This window comes from Bufo bufo, chromosome 9, assembly GCF_905171765.1.
Source record: "Bufo bufo chromosome 9, aBufBuf1.1, whole genome shotgun sequence".
In the NCBI taxonomy this organism is placed as follows: domain Eukaryota; kingdom Metazoa; phylum Chordata; class Amphibia; order Anura; family Bufonidae; genus Bufo; species Bufo bufo.
Genome location: NC_053397.1, coordinates 106,201,308 through 106,227,262, shown reverse-complemented (window position 1 = coordinate 106,227,262; position 25,955 = coordinate 106,201,308). Strand labels below are relative to the sequence as shown.

Genomic DNA, 25,955 nt, shown 5'->3' with positions numbered 1-25,955 from the left:
AGTGTCACACATCTGGTATCTCCGTACTCAGGAGAAGGTGGGGAATGTGTTTTGGGGTGTCATTTACATATACCCATGCTGGGTGAGAGAAATATCTTGGCAAAAGACAACTTTTCCCATTTTTTTTATACAAAGTTGGCATTTGACCAAGATATTTATCTCACCCAGCATGGGTATATGTAAAAAGACACCCCAAAACACATTCCTCAACTTCTCCTGAGTACGGGGATACCAGATGTGTGACACTTTTTTGCAGCCTAGGTGGGCAAAGGGGCCCACATTCCAAAGAGCACCTTTTGGATTTCATAGGTCATTTTTTACTGAATTTGATTTCAAACTCCTTACCACACATTTGGGCCCCTAGAATGCCAGGGCAGTATAACTACCCCACAAGTGACCCCATTTTGGAAAGAAGAGACCCCAAGGTATTCGCTGATAGGCATAGTGAGTTCATGGAAATTTTTATTTTTTGTCACAAGTTAGTGGAATATGAGACTTTGTATAAAAAAAAAAAAAAAAAAAAAAATCATAATTTTCCACTAACTTGTGACAAAAAATAAAAAATTCTAGGAACTTGCCATGCCCCTCACGGAATACCTTGGGGTGTCTTCTTTCCAAAATGGGGTCACTTGTGGGGTAGTTATACTGCCCTGGCATTTTCCAGGGGCCCTAATGTCTGGTAAGTAGGTAAATGACCTGTGAAATCCGAAAGGTGCTCTTTGGAATGTGGGCCCCTTTGCCCACCTAGGCTGCAAAAAAGTGTCACACATCTGGTATCTCCGTACTCAGGAGAAGGTGGGGAATGTGTTTTGGGGTGTCTTTTTACATATACCCATGCTGGGTGAGAGAAATATCTTGGCAAAAGACAACTTTTCCCATTTTTTTTATACAAAGTTGGCATTTGACCAAGATATTTATCTCACCCAGCATGGGTATATGTAAAATGACACCCCAAAACATATTCCCCAACTTCTGCTGAATACGGAGATACCACATGTGTGACACTTTTTTGCAGCCTAGGTGGGCAAAGGTGCCCAAATTCCTTTTAGGAGGGCATTTTTAGACATTTGGATACCAGACTTCTTCTCACGCTTTGGGGCCCCTAAAATGCCAGGGCAGTATAAATACCCCACATGTGACCCCATTTTGGAAAGAAGACACCCCAAGGTATTCAATGAGGGGCATGGCGAGTTCATTGAAAAAAAAAAAAATTTGGCACAAGTTAGCGGAAATTGATTTTTTTGATTTTGTTCTCACAAAGTCTCCCTTTCCGCTAACTTGGGACAAAAATTTCAATCTTTCATGGACTCAATATGCCCCTCAGCGAATACCTTGGGGTGTCTTCTTTCCAAAATGGTGTTATTTGTGGGGTGTTTGTACTGCCCTGGCATTTGAGGGTCTCCGCAATCATTACATGTATGCCCAGCATTAGGAGTTCTGCTATTCTCCTTATATTGAGCATACGGGTAATGAGATTTTTTTTTTCCGTTCAGCCTCTGGGCTGAAAGAAAAAAATGAACGGCACAGATTTCTTCATTCGCATCGATCAATGTGGATGAAAAAATCTCTGCCAAAAAAAGAAAAAGGAGGGGAAAGGCGTCTGCCAGGACATAGGAGCTCCGCCCAACATCCATACCCACTTCAGCTCGTATGCCCTGGCAAACCAGATTTCTCCATTCACATCAATCGATGTGGATGAATAAATCATTGCCGGGATTTTTTTTTTTATATATACAAAGTGTTTGCCAAAGTATATGAACACCGCCACCTCCTCAGCTCATATGCCTCGGCAAACGTATCTTTTACTGCAGAGGAGAAATCTCGTCTTGCAGCGCCGCATACACCGACTTGCGTGTAATCTGACAGCAGCGCAATGCTTCTGTCCGAATGCACATCAGTGCTGCAGCTAGTCGATCGGTTGGTCCACCTGAAAGGTAAAAAAAACAAAACAAAAAAGAAAAAACCAGGCCGCAAAGCAATAACTTTATTAACTGTTGAACAGAACATAGAAACTTTTTTTAAACTTTTTAACTGAACATTTAACTTTTTTACTTACCGGTATTTTTTTTTTTGTTTAGTTTTTTTTACCTTTTATAGAACAAACCTCTCCTTCCCCATGGGACAATGTGCAAAGCGCAAATCGCCCAAAGATGCGGCGAAGTACATTGCACTTTATCCCAGGTGAAAGGAGAGGTTTGCAGCAGCTGTAAGTGAATGGGCCCTAATAGCCCTGTGTGCCTGTCCTGGTGAGATGTGATCCCTATGCTAAGTGTACCTGTGTGTGGTACTTCCGGAAACACTCTCCATAGCATAGGGCAGGGTGGTCAGCACAGTCAGGACAGAAATAGCGGGTGTCACGCCTTATTCCACTCCTGCTACAGACACGACATCTTTTTCGGGGTGACGGTTGGGTTGAGGTACCAGGAACGACACTGGGGAAATGTCGCTCGTGTAGACGGCTAACTACACTGGTGGATGGGGCCACGGAACCTCCTGGGTAAAGGAGGTTCTCGATGATCTCTTCCTGGAATTTGAGGAAGGATCCTGTTCTCCCAGCCTTACTGTAGAGAACAAAACTATTGTAGAGCGCCAATTGAATTAAATATACAGACACCTTCTTATACCAGCGTCTGGTTCTGCGGGAAACTAAATACGGAGACAACATCTGGTCATTGAAGTCCACCCCTCCATGAGCGCATTATAGTCGTGGACACAGAGGGGCTTTTCAATGACACGGGTTGCTCGCTCAATTTGGATTGTCGTGTCTGCGTGAATGGAGGAGAGCATGTAAACGTCACGCTTGTCTCTCCATTTCACCGCGAGCAGTTCTTCGTTACACAAGGCAGCCCTCTGCCCCCTTGCAAGACGGGTGGTTACAAGCCGTTGGGGGAAGCCCACGCGACTAGTTCGCATGGTGCCACAGGCGCAAATCCGTTCTAGAAACAAATGCCTAAAGAGGGCCACACTTGTGTAGAAATTGTCCACATAAAGATGGTACCCCTTGCCGAATAAGGGTGACACCAAGTCCCAGACTGTCTTCCCACTGCTCCCCAGGTAGTCAGGGCAAACCGACCGGCTCCAGGTCTGATCTTTTCCCTCATAGATCCGAAATTTGTGGGTATAGCCTGTGGCCCTTTCACAGAGCTTATACAATTTGACCCCATACCGGGCACGCTTGCTTGGGATGTATTGTTTGAAGCCAAGGCGCCCGGTAAAATGTATTAGGGACTCGTCTACGCAGATGTTTTGCTCAGGGGTATACAAATCTGCAAATTTCAGGTTGAAATGGTCTATGAGGGGCCGAATTTTGTGGAGCCGGTCAAAAGCAGGGTGGCCTCTGGGACGGGAGGTGGTATTGTCGCTAAAATGCAGAAAACGTAGGATGGTCTCAATCGTGTCCTGGACATAGCAGCAGAGAACATGGGCATGTGATGAATTGGGTGCGTTGACCAATATGACCGCAATTCATGCTTTTTTGTCAGGCCCATGTTGAGGAGAAGGCCCAAAAAAATTTTAAGCTCGGAAACTTGGACTGGTTTCCACCGGAAAGGCTGGGCATAATAGCTTCCCGGGTTAGCGGTTATAAATTGTGTGGCATACTGGTTGGTCTCTGCCACGACTAAGTCCAAGAGCTCCGCAGTCAAGAACAGCTCAAAAAATCCCAGGGCCGAACCGATTTGAGGCCGTCTCAACCCGAACTCCAGACTGGGCGGTGAAAGGGGAACTACTGGTGCGGCTGAAGTTGGTGACTGCCAATCAGGATTTGCCAGCACCTCAGGGACTCTAGGGGCTCTACGGGCCCGTCTTTGCGGTGGCTGCGACGGGGTAACTATTGCACGTGCCACCGTACCAGCTTCAACTGCCCTTCTGGTGCTCGCTACTTCACCAGGTTGTACGGCAGTGCTGGTACTAGGTCCGGAAGGGCTGCGCTGCTGGTGTATGCCTCACCACGTGATCCGGCAGCGACAGCCCCACTCTGCTGCTCTTGAAGCGGATCCTGCGTAACCTGTGGTCTAGCGACATGGGGCCGGGTACGCCTGGTGCTGCCAGGGACCTCCACCTCCTCGTCCGAACTTTGGGTCAGAGAGCCACTGCTTTCCACAGGTTCATATTCTGACCCGCTAGATTCGTCAGATGAGGGTTCCCACTCCTCATCCGACTGGGTCAGAATCCTGTAGGCCTCTTCAGAAGAATACCCCCTGTTTGACATTTTGGACTACTAAATTTAGGGGTATTCCCTGAGACTACCCAAGAAAAAAAGCAAACCTGTCTTACAAAGGGGAGGCTAGCGAAGTACCGGAGGCTGCTGCGGTTGATAAAAAATATCAAAACTGATTTTTTATCGCCGCAGTGCGTGTAAAATGAATGTGCAGTGATCAAAAAATAATAATTTTTTGTCACTGCGGTGGGGCGGGCGTGGGTGAACGCACGTGTGGGCGACCGATCAGGCCTGATCGGGCAAACACTGCGTTTTGGGTGGAGGGCGAGCTAAGGTGACACTAATACTATTATAGATCTGACCGTGATCAGTTTTGATCACTTACAGATACTATAAAAGTACAAATGCTGATTAGCGATACGCTAAACAGCGAATAAAAGTGACTGCGGTGCGGTGGGGTGGGCGCTAACTGACGCTAACTACCTAACCAAGGGGCCTAAACTATCCCTAAAACCTAACAGCCAATACCAGTGAAAAAAAAAAAGTGATCAGTGTAAACTGTCACTTTTTTTTTTTCACTAGTGATTGACAGGGGCGATCAAAGGGGTGATCAAAGGGTTAATTGGGGTGCAGGTGGGTGATCTGGGGCTAAGGTGTAGTGTTGGTGTACTCACAGTTCAGTCTGCTCCTGTGCTGGATCCAACCGACGAAAAGGACCAGCACAGGAGCAGACAAGCCATATAACAGATCATATTTACTAATATGATCTGTTATATGACTTTGGATTGGATTTTTTGAAAATCGCCAGCCTGCCAGCCAATGATCGTTGCTGGCAGGCTGGTGACGAACTTGTTCTTTGAATTTTGCCGGCCCGCGATGCGCATGCGCGGGCCGGCTTGGAGCGAAATCTCGCGTCTCGCGAGATGACGCGTATATGCGTGACTCTGCGCAGCGCTGCCACCTCCGGAACGCAATCCTGCGTTAGGCGGTCCGGAGGTGGTTAAATAACACGCTAGAGGCTCTTGTGCATGCCTTATGTATATCTGTTTTATTTGATGTGTAATTTGTGTGTTGGTAGCCATCTTGATTACTTCCCCCCTCAGATATGGTTTTCCTAATGAATCCTACATCTTTCATTTTCCAAAGGAGATGTCCAAAATGAAAGGAGAAATCTGATTGGTTGCTATGGGCAGTTCTACTTTACATCAGTTTGATAAATGACCCCCTATGTTACTATGACACATTACTATATAGGCAATGGCAATGCACCTAACCTTACAATCAGACAGCCTGTTACTTCTCAGGTAGATGATGTCCTATATAAAGAGATATTTGAGTGTCATGAAATCTGGAGAAAGTTTGTACTAGACTGTAGATATGTCTGTGATATAGTTTTTTTCTCTCTTGTGTGTATATATATATATATATATATATATATATATACTGCTCAAAAAAATAAAGGGAACACAAAAATAACACATCCTAGATCTGAATTAATTAAATATTCTTCTGAAATACTTTGTTCTTTACATAGTTGTATGTGCTGACAACAAAATCACACAACAATAAAAAAATGGAAATCAAATTTTTCAACCCATGGAGGTCTGGATTTGGAGTCACACTCAAAATTAAAGTGGAAAAACACACTACAGGCTGATCCAACTTTGATGTAATGTCCTTAAAACAAGTCAAAATGAGGCTCAGTAGTGTGTGTGGCCTCCACGTGCCTGTATGACCTCCCTACACCGCCTGTGCATGCTCCTGATGAGGTGGCGGATGGTCTCCTGAGGGATCTCCTCCCAGACCTGGACTAAAGCATCTGCCAACTCCTGGACAGTCTGTGGTGCAACGTGATGTTGGTGGATAGAGCGAGACATGATGTCCCAGATGTGCTCAATTGGATTCAGGTCTGGGGAACGGGCGGGCCAGTCCATAGCATCAATGCCTTCGTCTTGCAGGAACTGCTGACACACTCCAGCCACATGAGGTCTAGCATTGTCTTGCATTAGGAGGAACCCAGGGCCAACCGCACCAGCATATGGTCTCACAAGGGGTCTGAGGATCTCATCTCGGTACCTAATGGCAGTCAGGCTACCTCTGGCGAGCACATGGAGGGCTGTGCGGCCCTCCAAAGAAATGCCACCCCACATCATTACTGACCCAATGCCAAACCGGTCATGCTGGAGGATGTTGCAGGCAGCAGAACGTTCTCCATCGCGTCTCCAGACTCTGTCACGTCTGTCACATGTGCTCAGTGTGAACCTGCTTTCATCTGTGAAGAGCACAGGGCGCCAGTGGCGAATTTGCCAATCTTGGTGTTCTCTGGCAAATGCCAAATGTCCTGCACGGTGTTGGGCTGTAAGCACAACCCCCACCTGTGGACGTCGGGCCCTCATATCACCCTCATGGAGTCTGTTTCTGACCGTTTGAGCAGACACATGCACATTTGTGGCCTGCTGGAGGTCATTTTGCAGGGCTCTGGCAGTGCTCCTCCTGTTCCTCCTTGCACAAAGGCGGAGGTAGCGGTCCTGCTGCTGGGTTTTTGCCCTCCTACAGCCTCCTCCATGTATACTGATGTACTGGCCTTTCTCCTGGTGTCCATGCTCTGGACACTACGCTGACAGACACAGCAAACCTTCTTGCCACAGCTCGTATTGATGTGCCATCCTAGATAAGCTGCACTACCTGAGCCACTTGGGTTGTAAACTCCGTCTCATGCTACCACTAGAGTGAAAGCACCGCCAGCATTCAAAAGTGACCAAAACATCAGCCAGGAAGCATAGGAACTGAGAAGTGGTCTGTGGTCACCACCTGCAGAACCACTCCTTTATTGGGGGTGTCTTGCTAATTGCCTATAATTTCCACCTGTTGTCTATCCCATTTGCACAACAGCATGTGAAATTGATTGTCACTCAGTGTTGCTTCCTAAGTGGACAGTTTGATTTCACAGAAGTGTGATTGACTTGGAGTTACATTGTGTTGTTTAAGTGTTCCCTTTATTTTTTGAGCAGTGAATATATATATATATATATATATATATATATATATATATATATATCTCAACAAATCAATAAAATCAGACAATTGACTGTGTTATGGATCCATAAAGTGGCAGTGTGTGAGATGCTCCACTGTGTACCATCAACATTGTTCTACAGGAGAATTTGGAACCATATGGCATCCCATGGAGTGTGATCCCATATACAGCCCATGCACACAGCACAAAATCATTAATATTTATATTATCACACACTTTTATGGGAAAAAAATAACTTGTTGTGAGAGACCAGCCTACGAAAGATAGCTAATAGTTTGGTATTTTTGTCATGTATCAAGGAGGTTGTTAAAAGGGTTATGCTATGGCTGATGTAAACAGTGAAAATAAGATGTCATATAGTACATAACTACCTCTTTCTATTAAAGCTAGAACCGGCCCTGTACTTCACATGCACATAGGGATTTCCCATTCATTGCTCCGGTTGCTATGCTAGATTTTCTTCTGACTGGATGCTCAGGGGTATGTCCTTTCTCAGGGGAATGTCCTTTCTGCTGCAGCTCTGTTCCTGTAACTATCAGAGCTTCTAACAGTAGATACAGCTGGTGACAGTTAAATGATGAAACTGAACATGTGCATCCACCTCAGTAAGTAGACGTGCACATTACATACAGATTAAACACCAGGGGGCACCATTATAACAAAGTAAAGAGAATAACTCACAAATTGAGCATTTTTGTAACAGAGAGTAAATTAGAAAAGTAATTTATTTTTATTCTGATTTATATATTATAACGTTATGCAGGAGAGGACTCCCCTGCATAACGGAAAGGGGACGGATACGTTTTGCAGCCCATAGACTTCTATTATGACGGAATGAATAACGGAATGCCTCTAAAGGCATTCCATCATAGAATTACGTTATGGTCCGTGGTAACGGAATCCATAACGCAATTCTGCTTTTACGACCAAATGAAGCGTGAACGAATTTCAAAATATGAAATTCGCTCATCTCTAGTCTAGGGCCCAAACATAAAGAAGCACCCAGCGGCTTTCAGAACACAAAATTTGCTTGAAAATGTTTTAGGCCCCATTGAACACTTGTAATGGCGTTGAGCTGCCAAAACAATAGAAAACCCCCATAAATGACCTCATTTTAAAAACTAGACCCTCTACGGTATTCATCTAGGAGTGTAGTGAGCTTTTAGACCCCCTAGAAATGAATGCTAAGCAGGTGAAAAAAACTATTTTTCATTTTGTACACAAAGGTGTCAATTTAAAAAAAAAAAATTCTACAGAGCACATGAAGTAAACTGAAAATGGTTCAGGCCCCATTGCACACATGTAATGGCGTTAAGCTTGCAAAATTATAGAAACCCCCATAATTGACCCTATTTTGAAAACTAGAAGAGAATAGCGAAGGACCGCACCCCCTGTGTGTGAACAGTTTTTCGGAAAGTGCCCCTAATTGTTGGGGATAGCAACTCACAAGATCAGGTTGTGCATGCCAGGCACAACGCTGGGAAGCGTATGTGGAAAAACTTATGCGGTATTGATGCAGCTACCTTCTGCCACGGGCATCCAAAATAGGTCCCGATGATTAGAGGTAAGTTTAGGAAAAAAAAATGGCAGTACTACTATATTTATTTACTAATTGTTCGAATCTATTTTTAGTGTTTGGAGGAATCCAGTCGATGATGGTGAGTTTTAGAACAGATATATCGCGATTGTGCCGTGTGTCAAAATGTCTACAGACACTATGGTGTTGCTTTCCATTACTTATATTGCTTCTATGATTTTTTTTATATGGTTCTCATACACTGAGTTGTTTGTCCTACATATTGCAGGTTACAGGGACACTCCAAAAGATAAATAACAAAAGATGAGCCGCATCTATCTTTTGGAGTGTTCCTGTAACCTGCAATATGGAGGAGAACCATATAAAAAAACCATAGAAGCAATATAAGTAATGGAAAGCAACACCATAGTGTCTGTAGACATTTTGACACACGGCACAATCGCGATATATCTGTTCTAAAACTCACCATCATCGACTGGATTCCTCCAAACACTAAAAATAGATTCGAACAATTAGTAAATAAAGAATCCTACTGGATATTTCGCCTGCAGACCCTGGTACCTAAAGGACTCAATGAAGTGTACTACACTCAGGCTTCCTACCACAAGTACTTACTATAGATGAATAAATATTCACTATAGAAGAATAAATAATTATTTTAACAGAGCTTTCTATTATAAATAATGACTTATGTCAGCCATCTTGATTTTTTTATATTTATTTAATTTCATTATTTATTATTTAACTATAATGTGTTATTAAAACAGTATATTGCTGCACTTTTAAGTCTAATTTTACAATATATATTTATATACTATCAATTATTTATTTGCCTGTATATAATATATTTGCACAATGTTTAATTTAGCTTTTAATTATTTTTGCTACTAAATGTACAGAACAGACCAAAAGTTTGGACACACCTTCTCATTCAAAGAGTTTTCTTTATTTTCAGCTAAGTAAAGAAAAACGAGTGGCCATCATTACTTTAAGAAATGAAGGTCAGTCAGTCAGCCGAAAAATTGGGAAAACTTTAAAAGTAAGGGCTATTTGACCATGACGGAGAGTGATGGGTTGCTGCGCCAGATGACCTGGCCTCCACAGTCACCGGACCTGAACACAATCGAGATGGTTTGGGGTGAGCTGGAACGCAGAGTGAAGGCAAAAGGGCCAACAAGTGCTAAGCATCTCTGGGAACTCCTTCAAGACTGTTGGAAGACCATTTCAGGGGACTACCTCTTGAAGCTCATCAAGAGAATGCTAAGAGTGTGCAAAGCAGTAATAAAAGCAAAAGGTGGCTACTTTGAAGAACCTAGAATATGACATATTTTCAGTTGTTTCACACTTGTTTGTTATGTATATAATTCCACATGTGTTAATTCATAGTTTTGATGCCTTCATAGTCATGAAAATAAAGAATACTCTTTGAATGAGAAGGTGTGTCCAAACTTTTGGTCTGTACTGTATCTGTGGACCGTACCTGTCAATCTAGTGATGTAATTTCCTGTTTTTTTGTGTAAATTCTGGAGTGTGACACTCCTGTGGGTCAGCCTGAAGAAGCCAACGGAGCGTCGGTGAAACGCGTAGCTTAACTAAGACCCAATCAGTTTGTATATGTCTAGTTTTATACTAAAATAAAGTGTGGTTAAATCTAAGTGTCCCGATAGTACTGCCATTTTTTCCCCTAAACTTACATTTTGAAAAGTAGACCCCCCTAAGGTATTCATCTAGGGGTATAGTGAGTTTTTGGACCCCTCGGTTTTTGAAGAACTAAATGCTAACATTTTTACCAAAAAAAATCTATTTAAAGACAGCTTTTTTGTACTTAGCAAATGAAAATGAAGACGTACACCCCAAAATGTATAAACCAATTTCTCTTGACTTCGGAAATATCCCCATTGTGGCCCTAATCTTATGTCTTGACACACGGCAGGGCCCAAACATAAAGGAGCACCCAGTGGCTTTCAGATAATAAATTGAAAATGGTTTAGGCCTCATTGCACACTTTTAATGGCATTGAGCTGCAAAATGACAGAAAACAATTATAAATTACCCCATTTTAAAAACTAGATCCCTTAAAGCATGCGTCTAGTGGTGTAATGAGCATGCTGAGTGCAAAATATTATAGGATGAAATAGTGAGAAATTAGAGAAAAAAATATTTTTAGATGGGTAACCCTGTTACTGTCTTAGAAATCCGCCACATTCTTATCCTTGTGGCACATACAGATGAGAAGTGAAGGTGTGCACTTATAAGGAGGCAGATTTCTAAAAAGGCATTTGCCTGTACACATGACTATGTCTCGCTAACAAAGCAGTTGTCCCGCATTTCTGTCATTCTGATGCTGTTGTGAGCAGCGTTCTGGTCTGACATATAATTTCTTATTGCAGAAAAAAAACTGAACTGTAGTGAAAGGCAATATGTCCAAGAAAACGGAGCAAAATATTTCTCCAACTATTTTGCAAATTCCAGTTTGTTCACAAGATACAAGAACATCGATAGGGCTGTAATGATGAGTTGACATTCAAGGACAGTGACTGCTCATACGACTCTTTAGCCCAATAAATCCCTATCTGAGAGACGAACGTGCTAAGTGACGTGATGCACTATAACGGGCCCCTGCCCACCTACAGAATATATAAAAGGACTGTATCCAGAAATGTCTGCAGGAACAGTAATGGATTACTAATTCCCAAAAACGATGTCAGGAATTCTAGACATGTTGTGGGGTGTAAGTGTCACAAGCAGACAGCTGAGAAGCTCTGACAGGAGCCGTTCAGATCCTCCCCCTTGAGTTTCTTTGTTTTGGTTTCTGTTCCTCACCTCGTTAGGCTATCTCAGCTGTCATGCAGTCAGACTCATTACCTCCCTTTATATTCTCCCCCATAAGGTAGTTGGGTGTGGCTGATACTACTTCTGGAATGAGTGTGCATGCTGACTTCAGCTCCCAGCTCCCAGTTCTCAGTTCACAGTCGTCTTCAGATAAGTGCTGTTTTGTATTTATGATTTTCTGTTGTCTGGATCCAGGTGACCCTGACTCCCTCCGTGTCTGTGTAGGGAGCCGGTGGTCGTGTCCCCTCACTATTGTAGGGCCTTCAGGTTAGATAGCCGAGGTACGTGGATATGCGCCCATTCACCTTTAGAGTGGTCGCATAGGCTGAGCATTAAGGGAGAGCGGCAGGTCGATTGCAGGGGTCTCCCTTTATGTTCCTTAGTTGTGGATCCAGTGAGTCATCATTTGTTATTTGTATCATCTTGTTTCCTGTACACCATCCGTGACATTATCAGCCACCAAAACCGTCTCAAGCATGGATCCGGTTTCACTTTTGGCTGAACGCTTCCAGGGGTCTTTCATTGGAGGTAGCTGATCTCCGTAAGACTTTTTCTCAGTTTCAAGTGACCGGTTCAGCTTGCGTTCATGGAGTTTGTGCTGAGCCTAAGATTTCGCTCCCGGATACGTTTTCCGGGGGTAGTGAGAATTTTGTACGTTTTAGAGAGGCTTGCAAACTCCATTTTCGCCTTCTTCCCCATTCTTCCGGTGATGAAGAACGGAGGGTGGGGATCATTATATCGCTGCTCAGGGGTAATGCTCAGTCCTGGGCCTTTTCCCTGCCGGAGGGGGCACAACCCCTCCGTTCAGTGGATGAATTCTTTTTAGCCCTGGGTCAGATATATGATGATCCGGATCGTATTGCTCTGGCTGAGTCTAGACTACGTCTGTTATGCCAGGGTAAACAATCCGCAGAGATATACTGCTCAGAATTTCGGAGATGGGCAGCAGATACGGGTTGGAATGATGCTGCACTCCGAAGTCAATTTTGCTATGGTCTTTCTGAGGGATTGAAAGATGCATTTTCCTTTCATGAAAGACCTACCTCCTTGAATTCTGCTATGTCTCAGGCTGTTCGTATTGACAGGCGTCTTAGAGAAAGAGGAGAGATTTCTCCTTCTTGTCATGCTCAGTCCCGGGACAGTGCACCGGTGTCATTCTGTGCACAGGGGTCTCAGTCGCTGTCAGCCCCTTCTGAGCAGGAGCCCATGCAGCTGGGGTTGATTGCCTCTGACAATAGAGGATTCAGCCCGCAGGGGAGGGTTTGCTTTTGTTGTGGAGGTATAAATCATCTGGCAAATGTTTGTCCCTCTAGGAGATTCAGGCAGTTTTCTGGGAGTAATAAAGAGACAAAAAGGAGGAAATCTTTTAAGAATATTCCGTCTGTTACTATTGGCAGGGTTGAGGCGGAAATTGAAGAATTGTCTTTTGCTTGTAGTTCCCGTTTTGTCCTGCCTGCTAGGGTGGCGCTAGAGAGCAAGAGCATTTTTTGTGAGATTTTTGTGGATAGTGGAGCAGCTGTCAACCTCATTGATAACCAATTTGCAATAACTCATGGTTTCCAGGTTTGCACTTTGCGAAAAAATATTCCTGTTTTTTCTATTGATTCAGCTCCACTTTCTCAGAAATCATTAAAGGGCATAGTTCACAATATCCGTTTAATTGTGAATGATACTCATGTTGAGGATGTGTCATGTTTCGTCCTTAGCGGTTTGCCTACTCCTCTAGTGTTGGGGCTACCCTGGCTCTCTAAACATAACCCCACCATTGATTGGCCAGCGAGGCAAATAAATGGTTGGAGTGACTTTTGCAGAGAGAATTGCCTCATAACATCTATTTCTGAGGTTTCTACTAAAACTGTACACCTTTCCTCTCTGAATTTTTGGATGTTTTCTCTGAGAGTGGAGTTCAGGATTTGCCTCCGCACAGGGAGTATGATTGCCCTATTGATCTCATCCCAGGTGCCAAGCTGCCTAAATCTCGTTTATACAATCTTTCCCAACCTGAGAGGGTCGCGATGCGTGCTTATATCTCTGAGAGTCTGAGAAAAGGACACATACGACCTCAAAGTCACCTGTTGCCGCTGGTTTTTTCTTTGTTAAGAAAAAAGATGGTTCTTTAAGACTTGTCTGGATTTCAGGGGAGCTGAACAGTATCACTATTCGTGATCCGTATCCGCTTCCTTTAATCCCAGATTTGTTTAACCAGGTTGTTGGGGCGAAAGTCTTTTCCAAATTAGACCTAAGAGGGGCATACAACCTGGTTAGGGTCAGAGAAGGAGACGAATGGAAGACGGCTTTCAATACCCCTGAGGGCCATTTTGAGAATTTAGTTATGCCTTTTGGTTTGATGAATGCCCCAGCCGTTTTTTCAGCATTTCGTCAACAGCATTTTTTATCATTTAATGGGAAAATTTGTATTAGTGTATTTGGATGACATTTTGATTTTTTCTCCTGATTTCAAAACTCATAAGGAACACTTATGTCAGGTCTTACTCATCCTGCGGGAGAATAAATTATACGCGAAACTGGAAAAATGTGTGTTTGCGGTTCCAGAGATCCAATTTCTGGGGTTTCTTGTCTCCGCTTCTGGTTTTCGCATGGACCCCGAGAAGGTCCGCGCTGTGCTTGAGTGGGAGCTTCCTGAGAATCAGAAGGCGCTGATGCGTTTTTTGGGCTTTGCTAATTATTACAGGAAATTTATTTTGAATTATTCCTCTGTTGTTAAACCACTCACGGATATGACCAGAAAGGGGGTAGATTTTTCTTCCTGGTCAGTAGAGGCGCGTAAGGCCTTTTCTGATATCAAGGAGAGTTTTGCTTCCGCTCCCATCCTAGTACAACCTGATGTTTCCTTACCCTTCATAGTTGAGGTTGATGCTTCTGAGGTGGGGGTGGGGGCGGTCTTGTCTCAGGGTTCCTCTCCTGCCCAATGGCAACCGTGTGCCTTTTTCTCAAAGAAGCTCTCCTCCGCAGAGAGAAATTATGATGTGGGAGATAGGGAATTGTTGGCCATCAAGTTGGCTTTTGAGGAATGGCGCCATTGGCTAGAGGGAGCCAGACACCCTATTACCGTGTTTACTGACCATAAAAATCTGGCCTACTTGGAGTCAGCCAAGCGTCTGAACCCGAGACAGGCCAGATGGTCTTTGTTCTTTTCAAGGTTTAATTTTGTTGTTACGTTCCGCCCTGGGGGTTAAGAATGTGAAGGCAGATGCCCTGTCACGTTGTTTCCCGGGAGGTGGGAATTTTGAAGACCCGGGTCCCATTTTAGCTGAAGGTGTGGTGGTCTCTGCTCTTTTTCCTGAATTGGAGGCAGAGGTGCAGGCAGCCCAGTCAGAAGCTCCTGATCTTTGTCCTCCTGGGAGGTTGTTTGTGCCTCTCGCTTTGAGACACAAGATTTTTAAAGAACACCATGATACGGTCCTTGCTGGGCACCCGGGGACAAGAGCCACACTGGATCTCATTGCTCGGAGATTCTGGTGGCCTGCGCTTCGTAAGTCAGTTGAGGGTTTTGTGGCAGCTTGCGAGACTTGCGCTCGTGCCAAGGTCCCTCACTCACGGCCATCAGGTCCTCTCCTTCCTTTGCCCATTCCTTCCCGTCCTTGGACACATCTGTCCATGGACTTCATAACGGACTTGCCTCGTTCCTCGGGGAAGTCTGTGATTCTGGTGGTGGTGGACCGTTTTAGCAAAATGGTGCACTTTATCCCTTTTCCCGGTTTGCCCAATGCTAAGACGCTGGCGCAGGCATTTGTTGACCACATTGTCAAATTGCATGGGATTCCTTCTGACATAGTCTCTGATAGGGGCACGCAGTTTGTTTCCAGATTCTGGAAGGCTTTCTGTTCTCGCTTGGGGGTTCGCTTGTCATTCTCTTCTGCTTTCCATCCGCAGTCGAATGGCCAGACAGAGCGTGTCAATCAGAATCTGGAGACATATCTGCGCTGTTTTGTGGCGGAGAATCAGGAGGATTGGTGTTCGTTTTTGTCCCTTGCTGAGTTTGCTTTAAATAACCGTCGTCAGGAGTCCTCTGATAAGTCACCATTTTTTGGTGCATATGGGTTTCATCCGCAGTTTGGGACTTTCTCTGGAGAGGGCTCTTCTGGTTTGCCTGATGAGGACAGATTCTCCTCGTCTTTGTCATCTATTTGGCAAAATATTCAGGATAATCTAAAGAATATGAGTGAGAGATATAAGCGTGTGGCGGATAAGAGACGTATGCCTGGTCCGGACCTGAATGTTGGTGATTTGGTGTGGCTGTCTACCAAGAATATCAAATTGAAGGTTCCCTCCTGGAAGTTGGGTCCTAGGTTTATTGGGCCTTACAAGATCCTGTCTGTCATCAATCCTGTTGCCTACCGTCTTGATCTTCCTCAGACTTGGAAGATCCATAATGTTTTCCATAAGTCCTTATTGAAACCTTATGTTCAACCTATTGTACCTTCTCCTTTGCCTCCTCCTCCGATTATGGTTGATGGGAATCTTGAATTTCAGGTCTCTAGGATTGTGGATTCTCGTCTTGTCCGCGGTTCCCTCCAGTACCTCGTTCATTGGGAGGGTTATGGTCCTGAGGAGAGGATGTGGCTCCCAGTGACGGACATTAAGGCCTCTCGCCTCATCAGGGCTTTCCATAGGTCCCATCCTGAGAAGGTGGGCCCTGAGTGTCCGGAGTCCACTCCTAGAGGGAGGGGTACTGTCACAAGCAGACAGCTGAGAAGCTCTGACAGGAGCCGTTCAGATCCTCCCCCTTGAGTTTCTTTGTTTTGGTTTCTGTTCCTCACCTCGTTAGGCTATCTCAGCTGTCATGCAGTCAGACTCATTACCTCCCTTTATATTCTCCCCCATAAGGTAGTTGGGTGTGGCTGATACTACTTCCTGGAATGAGTGTGCATGCTGACTTCAGCTCCCAGCTCCCAGTTCTCAGTTCACAGTCGTCTTCAGATAAGTGCTGTTTTGTATTTATGATTTTCTGTTGTCTGGATCCAGGTGACCCTGACTCCCTCCGTGTCTGTGTAGGGAGCCGGTGGTCGTGTCCCCTCACTATTGTAGGGCCTTCAGGTTAAGATAGCCGAGGTACGTGGATATGCGCCCATTCACCTTTAGAGTGGTCGCATAGGCTGAGCATTAAGGGAGAGCGGCAGGTCGATTGCAGGGGTCTCCCTTTATGTTCCTTAGTTGTGGATCCAGTGAGTCATCATTTGTTATTTGTATCATCTTGTTTCCTGTACACCATCCGTGACAGTAAGAGGTCCACAAACAAGAATTTCTTAATAAAGCCCTTAGCGTGCTGGTGAGGAACAACTCAATCATTAGAGATCCTCCAAATAAAAAAATATAATGCCAATATCATGATACAGTAATGTGAATGGAATTAACAGTTGTGCAGCAGGACATAATCATAAAAAATTAAATTATGAAATTAAGAAAACAAATCAAAAAAGGTAAAATTTGTTCCAATGTCTGAAAAAATTTTTTGCTGCACAACCCATCCCAAAAGGATCCCTCCCTCCCTGGAAATCCCCAAAATAAACAGAAAATGATAATAAATCGACTTCCTGAAAAACCCCCACCCACCCTTTTTGGTATTAAATAAAATTAATAATTAACAACTTCATGGTATGTCTCAAAACAGGGGTAATTGCAGAGGCCTGGTTGTGATGGGCAACTGGGGCAGTATAATTGGGTGTCCCTCCTTCCATGTTTGTTACACACCCGGCATCATTTCCGAGGATATGTCTTGCTGGCAGTGGCAGGGACAGGGTGAGGGAAGTGGCGTTCTGAAAGCCTTAGAATGTCCTCAGATTAAAAGGCTTGCCCAGGTGCGGGGGACTCAAACAGGAGACTCTCAACCACCTTCTCCTGGAACTCGAGGAAGCTGAGGGTTCCTTGGGCCTTTTTAAATGTAAAACAAAACTATTATAGGTAGCAATCTGAATAAGGTAGATTACTATGTTTTTATACCAGGCCCTGTTTTTTCGCTTCACTAGGTAGGGTTGAAGCGCCTGGTCCGAGAGGTCTACACCTCCCATAAATGTATTATAATCTGTCACACAGACCATTTGTGTTTGTCAGCAGTAGACCCCTCTCCCTAACTGCTACTGTGGTGTCTACTTGCACGGTGGTCAGCATATAGACATCCTTCCTGTCCTTCCATTTCACTGCAAGCAGCTGGTCGCTTGCAAGGGCGAAGGATATTCCTCTCTCCAAACGCTTGGACACCAGCAGTTGTAGGTATCCCACTCTATTTTTATGGACTGTCCCACAAGCCCCTGTGTTTGCAGCATGGAGGGATTTAAAAAGTGGTATGCTGGTATAAAAATTATCAGTGTACATGTGGTACCCTTTGTGTAGGAATGGCGCCAATAGATCCCACACAATTTTTCCCGATGTCCCAATAATTTCGGGGCAGCCTGGGGGGTTAAGTTGGGAGTCTCTGCCATCATTTTACCTCATATCTCGCACGCTTGGGGGGAATAAACTGACGGAAGGAGAGGCGGCCTTTAAAATTAAAAAGGGATTCATCAACAGATAGATTTTTCTATCGGGGGTACAGTATATAATTTTAAGAGTGAATCCCTAAAGGAGGGAAATAAGGGGTCTCAGTTTATCTAGCCAGTCGTAGGCTGGGGCAGTTCTGGGGGACACTGAAAAATGCATAAACGACATTAGGGCTTCATAGCGGTTTTGGGATATAACTGCTGCAAACACAGGGCTTGAACGGATAGCACTTGCAGTCCAATAGGATCGGACGGATGTTTTTTTTTTACAATGCCCATATCCAGGGTAATCCCCAAAAATTTTAACATTTCAGGGACAATTGTGGAGGTACACAGTCTTATACAGATAGACGTGGGCTTTTGTATAGCAGACTGTGTGGCGTACAGATTAGTCTGCTGCACAATTAATTCCAGGACTTTATCGTTCACAAACATTAATTTGGGGCGTGGATAAAAATTGGGGTACTTGGGGGGAAAATGATGAAGCAGGAACCCACGTAGTAGAAGGTGGCGACTTCTACCACCATAGGGCTATGGGGTCTGGGGATGGAAACGGAGCTAGAGTCCCCGCTATCTGAAAATATTTCTGCCTCTGAAGCCGTGTCGGATTCAGAGTTTCCAGAGCATAAAAATTAATATGCCTGCTCTGCACTGTATAATCTTTGAGCCATTTTTTTTTATTATAAAGCTCAGAAAGAAAAAAAAATTATGTATTTCCCACCCTAAAAAATGAAAAGTAAATGTTTGTTAGCGTCAGTAGCAATGCGTCCACTGACCGACAATTATGGACGGACCCTAATAGATGCCCACTGAGCGACTAGCAGATGGACAGTGACAGATGCCCACTGACTGCCAGCGACAGACGGACAGCAACAGATGGCCTCTTACTGCCAGTAACATAGGGACACACGGTCCCTAATGAAAGGAGGTAACTGACTGTCCCTAATAGACGCCTAATGACGGTTGCCTAATGATGGACACCTAAAGATGGACGCCTTATGATGGACGGCAATTGACTGACTGTATCAGGCGCTTAGTGACGGACTCCCACTACCCGCCAGCTATGGACAGACAGTTGATCAATTGATTTTTCTTTTTTAACAGTAAATCGCACAGCCAGGACAAAAGTTTGATCTCTCTCTCTCTCCTCACAGAACAACTGCACTGAGGGGAGAGAGAAGCACAGCCCATGTCCTGTCTGTGTTTAGTAAATATACTGGATGTGATCTCCATGATAGGGTTATCATGGAGACAACATGATCAGGGACCAGTAGTAATGGTCCCTGATGGTTACTGTGCTGAAGGCAGATCTTCAGCACAGTAACTAGTGTGCATGTCTGCGCCATTTTTTATTTTTTTATTTTATGGGGGGGCTCCTGCCCTTTATTAAACTTATTGGTGGCCATATTGCGCCTATCGGGGTGAGGGGGAACCGATCGGGGAATAATTGCTTATTATCTCTCCTCTGAGGAGAGAGACCTACTGCAGGTGCGGTGGCGGCTGGCATATAGCGTACGCATGAGCCGGGCCGCCGCCATCTTTGTTGAGGGACTAGGGGTGGGGTGAGGATCAGGACCCAGCTTTCTCTTATGAGGAAGCTGGGAAACCCGATCCTATCACCAGAGACTTTCTCCCTCCTCTCATGTAAGAGTTTAAAGCCGGCAGTGTATCACGGTGATAAAATGATCAGAGACCGCTTGTCACAGTTTCTGATAACTGCCCTGAGCCCACAGCTACCTCCGGTAGCTTCGGGCAGGGGGCTCCTGCGCTTTTTTATAGCGCTAGCTTGGGCTGAAGTGCCACCGTAAAAAAGCGGTGCTCCAGCCCAAGGCCCCTTAGTGACCGCCATAAAAACACATATGGGTGGTCACTAAGGTGTTAAAGATAGCCTTGTTTACTAGGAGGTTATTGAGAGCCTGTATGAAAAGATATGCATATGTAAATATATAAATGGATGGAACAGAAATGTTTTTAATGATTTTTTTTATACTTGGTCTGTAACCATTATATAAGGACATCCTCTATATCTAGAGGAAAGAAGGTTTCACCATCAACATAGACCAATATTCTTTACTGTAAGGGCTGTGAGACCCTGGAACACTCTGTCAAGGCAGGTTAAGATGGTTTATTCATTGTACAAGTTCAGGAGGACTCTGTTGTACAACGGATCCTCTGAAAAAAGGAGACTAAAACAAGGAATTACCAAAGTAAAAACAAAAGAAAGAAGGTATATGGAAGAACATAAAGAACTAGCTGACTGCCTCAATGAATACTTCTGTTCAGTTTTTACAAAGGAAAATAAAGGAAAATGATGCATGTGTCTTTACAGACGAAGAGTTTCTAAGTCAGCTGTCTAAAATTAATACAAATAAGTCACAGGGGCCTGATGGGATACACCCAAAGCTATTAAAAGAGCTCAGCGGTGAACTAGCAAAACCATTAACAGATTTATTCAACCAATCACTGGTAACAGGAGTCGTCCCAGAAGATTGGAAATTAGCAAATTCACAAGAAAGGTAGTAGGGAGGAATCAGGCAACTATAGGCCAGTAAGCCTGACATCAATAGTGGGGAAATTAATGGAAACCATACTTAAGGAGAGGATTGTGGAACATCTAAAATCCCATGGATTGAAAGATGAAAAACAGCATGGGTTTACTTCAGGGAGATCATGTCAAACTAATCTTATTGATTTTTTTGATTGGGTGACTAAGATAATAGATGGCGGAGGTGCGGTAGACATCGCTTATCTAGACTTTAGTAAGGCTTTTGATACTGTCCCACATAGAAGGCTTATCAATAAATTGCAGTCTTTGTGCTTGGACTCCCATATAGCTGAATGGATTAGGCAGTGGCTTAGGGACAGACAACAGAGGGTTGTAGTCAATGGAGTATATTCAGACCATGGTCTTGTTACCAGTGGGGTACCTCAGGGATCTGTTCTGGGACCCATATTGTTTAATATCTTCATCAGCGAAATTACAGAAGGCCTCGATGGTAAGGTGTGTTTTTTTGCTGATGGCACAAAGATTTGTAACAGGGTTGATGTTCCTGAAGGGATACACCAAATGGAAAAGATTTAGGAAAACTAGAGGAATGGTCAAAAATCTGGCAACTAAAATTTTATGTTGATAAGTTCAAGATAATGCACCTGGGGCGTAAAAACCCAAGAGCAGAATATAAAATCTGTGATACAGTCTTAACCTCAGTATCTGAGGAAAGGTATTTAGGGGTCATTATTTCAGAAGACTTAAAGGTAGGCAGACCATGTCATAGAGCAGCAGGAAATGCTAGCAGAATGCTTGGGTGTATAGGGAGAGGCATTACCAGTAGAAAGAGGAAGGTGCTCATGCCGCTCTACAGAGCACTAGTGAGACCTCATTTGGAGTATTGTGCGCAGTACTGGAGACCATATCTCCAGAAGGATATCGATATTTTGGAGAGAGTTCAGAGAAGAGCTACTAAACTAGTACATGGATTGCAGGATAAAACTTACCAGGAAGGATTAAAGGACCTTAACATGTATAGCTTGGAAGAAAGGCGAGACAGAGGGGATATGATAGAAACTTTTAAATACATAAAGGGAATCAACAAGGTAAAAGAGGACATCGTTTTAAATTAGAGGGGCAAAGGTTTAAAAGTAATATCAGGAAGTATTACTTTACTTTACTGAGAGAGTAGTGGATGCATGGAATAGCCTTCCTGCAGAAGTGGTAGCTGCAAATACAGTGAAGGAGTTTAAGCATGCATAGGATAGGCATAAGGCCATCCTTCAATATAAGATAGGGCCAGGGGCTATTCATAGTATTCAGTATATTGGGCAGACTAGATGGGCCAAATGGTTCTTATCTGCTGACACATTCTATGTTTCTATGTTTCTTTGTTTCCATAGATGCCTACTAGATTTCTGGAGATGTAGATCCAGGGATTTATTCTAATTGACATGTTTGGAGTTGGGAAGGAATTTTATCCAAATATGGGGAAATTGACATTCACCAACATTGGGGTCTTGCTTTCGTCTAGATCAATATCTTAGAATTATCAGTTGGACTTGATGAGTTGTATTTGGGGGACTTGTGTCTTTTTCAACCTTATGAATTATATGCATTAAGACATTATATAATATAAAGCAATTGTGCATCTGTAGTTTGAATAAATGTTTGCTGTCATGGTGTGCCCAGTATCTTTAAGATGACCAGCTGAATGTGGGCAGGGCTTTGACAATCTGATTGACAGATCTACTGCAATAGAAAGACCTGGACATCGTCCTTGGATGATCGACAACGATACTGCCTCCCGAAGCAGAACTGAAATTGTGTAGATTTGAAGCAGAAGCCACATTAGTAGGATGTTGATGATAGTTATCTCTTAAGCTATATGGAATAAAATCCAACTGACCAATTAGCATTACATGAGTATTTCTAAAGCTGCTCAGTTAACATTAGCCACTTACTACTTAGCGTCCTAAAGTATCACATGTACTTTACTTGATGACATGTTCAGAGAGAAAACATGTATGATTCAACAAGTCAACAAGGCTAAACTTGGATCCATTGCTGCAGACCTGTATATAAGGTGTGTAATATAAAATGATAGATTTCAATGAAAGGTCTTGATTAAAACTATATTCACATGGACTTTTATGGCCTATCCTGAGGATATGCTATAAATGTCTGTAATGGTCCTACCTCTGGGACCCACAGCCATGATGAAGTGTTTACCGACTGGCACATCCAAGCAGAGAAAGAATGGAGGGTGGCTGTGCATGTGTGTGTTTTATCTCTGTTCTATGGAAGTTGCAAGAATAGATCAGCAAGCATGGCCAATTCTCCATTCATGTTTACATACTGTAGTTATCAGCCCCAAAGGAGGTATCCATATCTATCAGACATTTCATAGCACATCTGTCAGCAGATTTGTGCCTATGAAGCTGGCTGACTTGTTAGATGTGCACTTGGCAGCTGACGGCATCTGTGTTGGTCTCATGCTCATATGTATCCACATTACTGAGAAAAATTCTGTTTTAAAATATGCAAATGAGCGTCTAGGAGCAACAGGGGTGTTGCAGTTTCACCTAGAGGCTCAGCTCTCTCTGCAATTTCTGCTCCCTGTGCACCTTGATTTACAGGACCAAGTCATAATGTTTTCACTGCCTGGCCCTGTCAAAGTGCAGAGGGCGTGGCAGATGCAGAGAGAGCAGAGCCTCTAGGTGTAATGACTCCTAGAGGTTAATTTGCATAAATTAAATCATATTTCTCTCAGCAATGCGGGCACATATGAACATGGGACCAACACAGACGTCTTCAGCTTCCAAGTCCACATGCAACAGGCCAGTTTCATAGGAACAAATCTGCTGACAGATTAATGGCATATCCATGGCATTCACAGCAAGCTGGTGAATGGATGTTTCCTTTATGTTATGTATATTTAAGTTTTAAAAAGCCCAAAATAGAAGCGAAATCAACATAAAAAATTTGAACTTTCTATACTTCACTACTGTCCGTCTGATACTCTGCAATCACAACCAATATTACATGAAAGAGCTGCTCTACACCAGATAATTCCCATAAAACAATATGAAAGGGTTAATTACGAGATAGAGGGATACAGAGAAGTGGTAGATAACTGGTTATGGCCAGATGTGTAGACCATTCAATGGGATTAAAGGCTAAGGCTACTTTCACACGAGCGTTAATATATGCCGGCATTGAGATCCGTCATAGGGTCACAATACTGGAAAAAATAAGCTTCCGTTTTGTCCCCATTCATTGTTAATTAAGACAAAACGTAACTGAACAGAACAGAATGCTCCAAAATGCATTTCGTTCCGTTCTCATACCAGAAAGCAAACCGCAACATGCTGCGGTTTGCTCTTCGTCCTGGGATGCGGAGCAAGACGGATCCGTCATGACCCACAATGTAAGTCAATGGGGACGGATCAGTTTTCTCTGACACAATCAAAAACTGATCTGTCCCCCATTGACTTTTAATGGAGTTCATGGCGGATCCGTTTTGGGTATGTTACAGATAATACAACCCGATCCGTTCATAACAGATGCAGATGGTTGTATTATCAGTAACGGAAGCGTTTTTGCTGAACTCTGCCTGATCCAGCAAAAAATGCAAGTGTGAAAGTAGCCTAAGTTAATGCAAGAACTTGTCATATAGGGAAATGCCATAAATACATATTTAAGTGATGTGTTATAAAAGCGCCCAAGTTGTTTCCTAAAGTCTTAAAGATCATACACAAACGTAGTAGACGTAGGTATTAGTAATGGACAACAAACATGGAAAGAATAGTTCTGACAGGAAGAAGATTACTGAGTGCTATTCTGTCAGATCTATAACGTCCGTCCTGCAAAGGTCTCAGAAACAATAATGGACAAGAACTTCTTACCTGGATCATGGAAAGGAACCAGTGCAAAATTATACAGAGGTTTCTTAGGTCTGCTTAAAGATGTCTCCAAAATCTTTGATGCTCCCTCTATTACTTGTACCAGATCATCGTACATGGATCCGGTGACATCAAAAACAAACGCTAACGTAGAAGCTCCATCCGGTGTTTCTCCTTGATCCGGCTCTATTTCTGCCCAGGAATTTTGTTCAAAAAGCTGAAGCAGAAATAGAAGGACTGTTAAATGTGCTGAAAGGTTCTTACATTTACTCATCCTTACAACGTCCTCTTCACTAATAACAAGTCACTTTTAATGGACTGAAGAAAAAAGTTGAAGTCCTTAAGACATGGCTCTCCAAACTCTCAAGCGTTCAGTAGTCTCTCTTAATCTGCATGAAACAACGAGCAGTTCAATGGGCTGAACCCAGACCCTGCTCAGAAGTGTATTTTCTTTCTGCCTTTTAGAAAGAACAAAGGTCCTTGTTCCTTCTTGAATCATGACTGCCATCTGCTGGAAATGCTGTGTATTTACACCATAGACTAGTATAATTTACATTGTAGTTGGCATAGGCAGGGAAGACTGATACTGGGGCACAGTTAGGAGGCACTGTGGCTGGCAATGAAATGGAGCACCGTGGCTGGCATAGTCAAGGGGCACTGTGGCTGTCCATGTGATAACACACTGTGGCTGACATAACCAGGGGGCATTAGAGCTGCTAATGTGACAAAACACTGTAGTTGGCATAGTCAGGGGGCAATGTAGTTGGGAATATGATGAGGCACTTGTGCAGGGTTGACATATGACATCACCCTACCAGCGCGGAGTCTTCATAGCTACATAGCTTGGTGTCATCTGCAAAAATAGAAATGGTGCTATTATCCCATCCTCTATATGATTAAGAAATAAGTTAAAGGGGTAATCCCATCTGAAGCAGTGGGAGCATATCGCTAGGACACACTGTGAATGGAAAGTAGAAGGTGGTGGCCGGAGGACCCTGGGTTTCCGCGGGTCCGGCCACCACCAAGCGCTCTCCCCATAGTACTGAATGGGAGCGCACTGCGCAGTCACATACTCCTGTATATACAGTAGTCCCTTAAGAGACCTTTAAATGTTTTTCCTACAATCAAAGCTAAGCTAACTGGTCTACTTGGGGACAACATGGAATATTTTTTTAATATGGGCACCACATTTGATTTGTGCCAGTCACTTGGTGCTGTACCAGTTACTAGAGAACCTCTAAAAATCATTAACATGGACATACATATGTAGAAATAACTGAACTGAGCTCTTTAAGAACTCATTATTCTTATTGGGGTGCACTAATAGGACCATTACTCTTACTGGGGGCACTAATGGGACCATTACTCTTACTGGGGGGCACTAATGGGGGGCATTAATTCTGGGGGGCACTAATGGGGTCATTACTATTAGTGGGGGCACTAATGGAGGTATTAATAGTACTGGGGGCACTAATGGGGACATTATTAATTCTGGGGAGC

General features: G+C 43.7%; 1 protein-coding gene across 2 annotated transcripts in view; it reads right to left on the bottom strand.

Annotated features, from left to right (window-relative positions):
- HMCN1 (hemicentin 1) overlaps positions 1-24,830 on the bottom strand; it is a 723,834-nt gene extending 699,004 nt beyond the window's left edge. For both annotated transcript variants that reach the window (XR_005774384.1, XM_040408842.1), the window contains exon 1: positions 24,459-24,830. Coding sequence is in view for 1 of the 2 variants with exons in the window: in XM_040408842.1 (XP_040264776.1) it covers positions 24,459-24,729 (271 nt within the window). In the remaining variant the exon portion in view is untranslated. The remainder of the gene's footprint in view (positions 1-24,458) is intronic.
- Between the last annotated feature and the right edge of the window lie 1,125 nt (positions 24,831-25,955).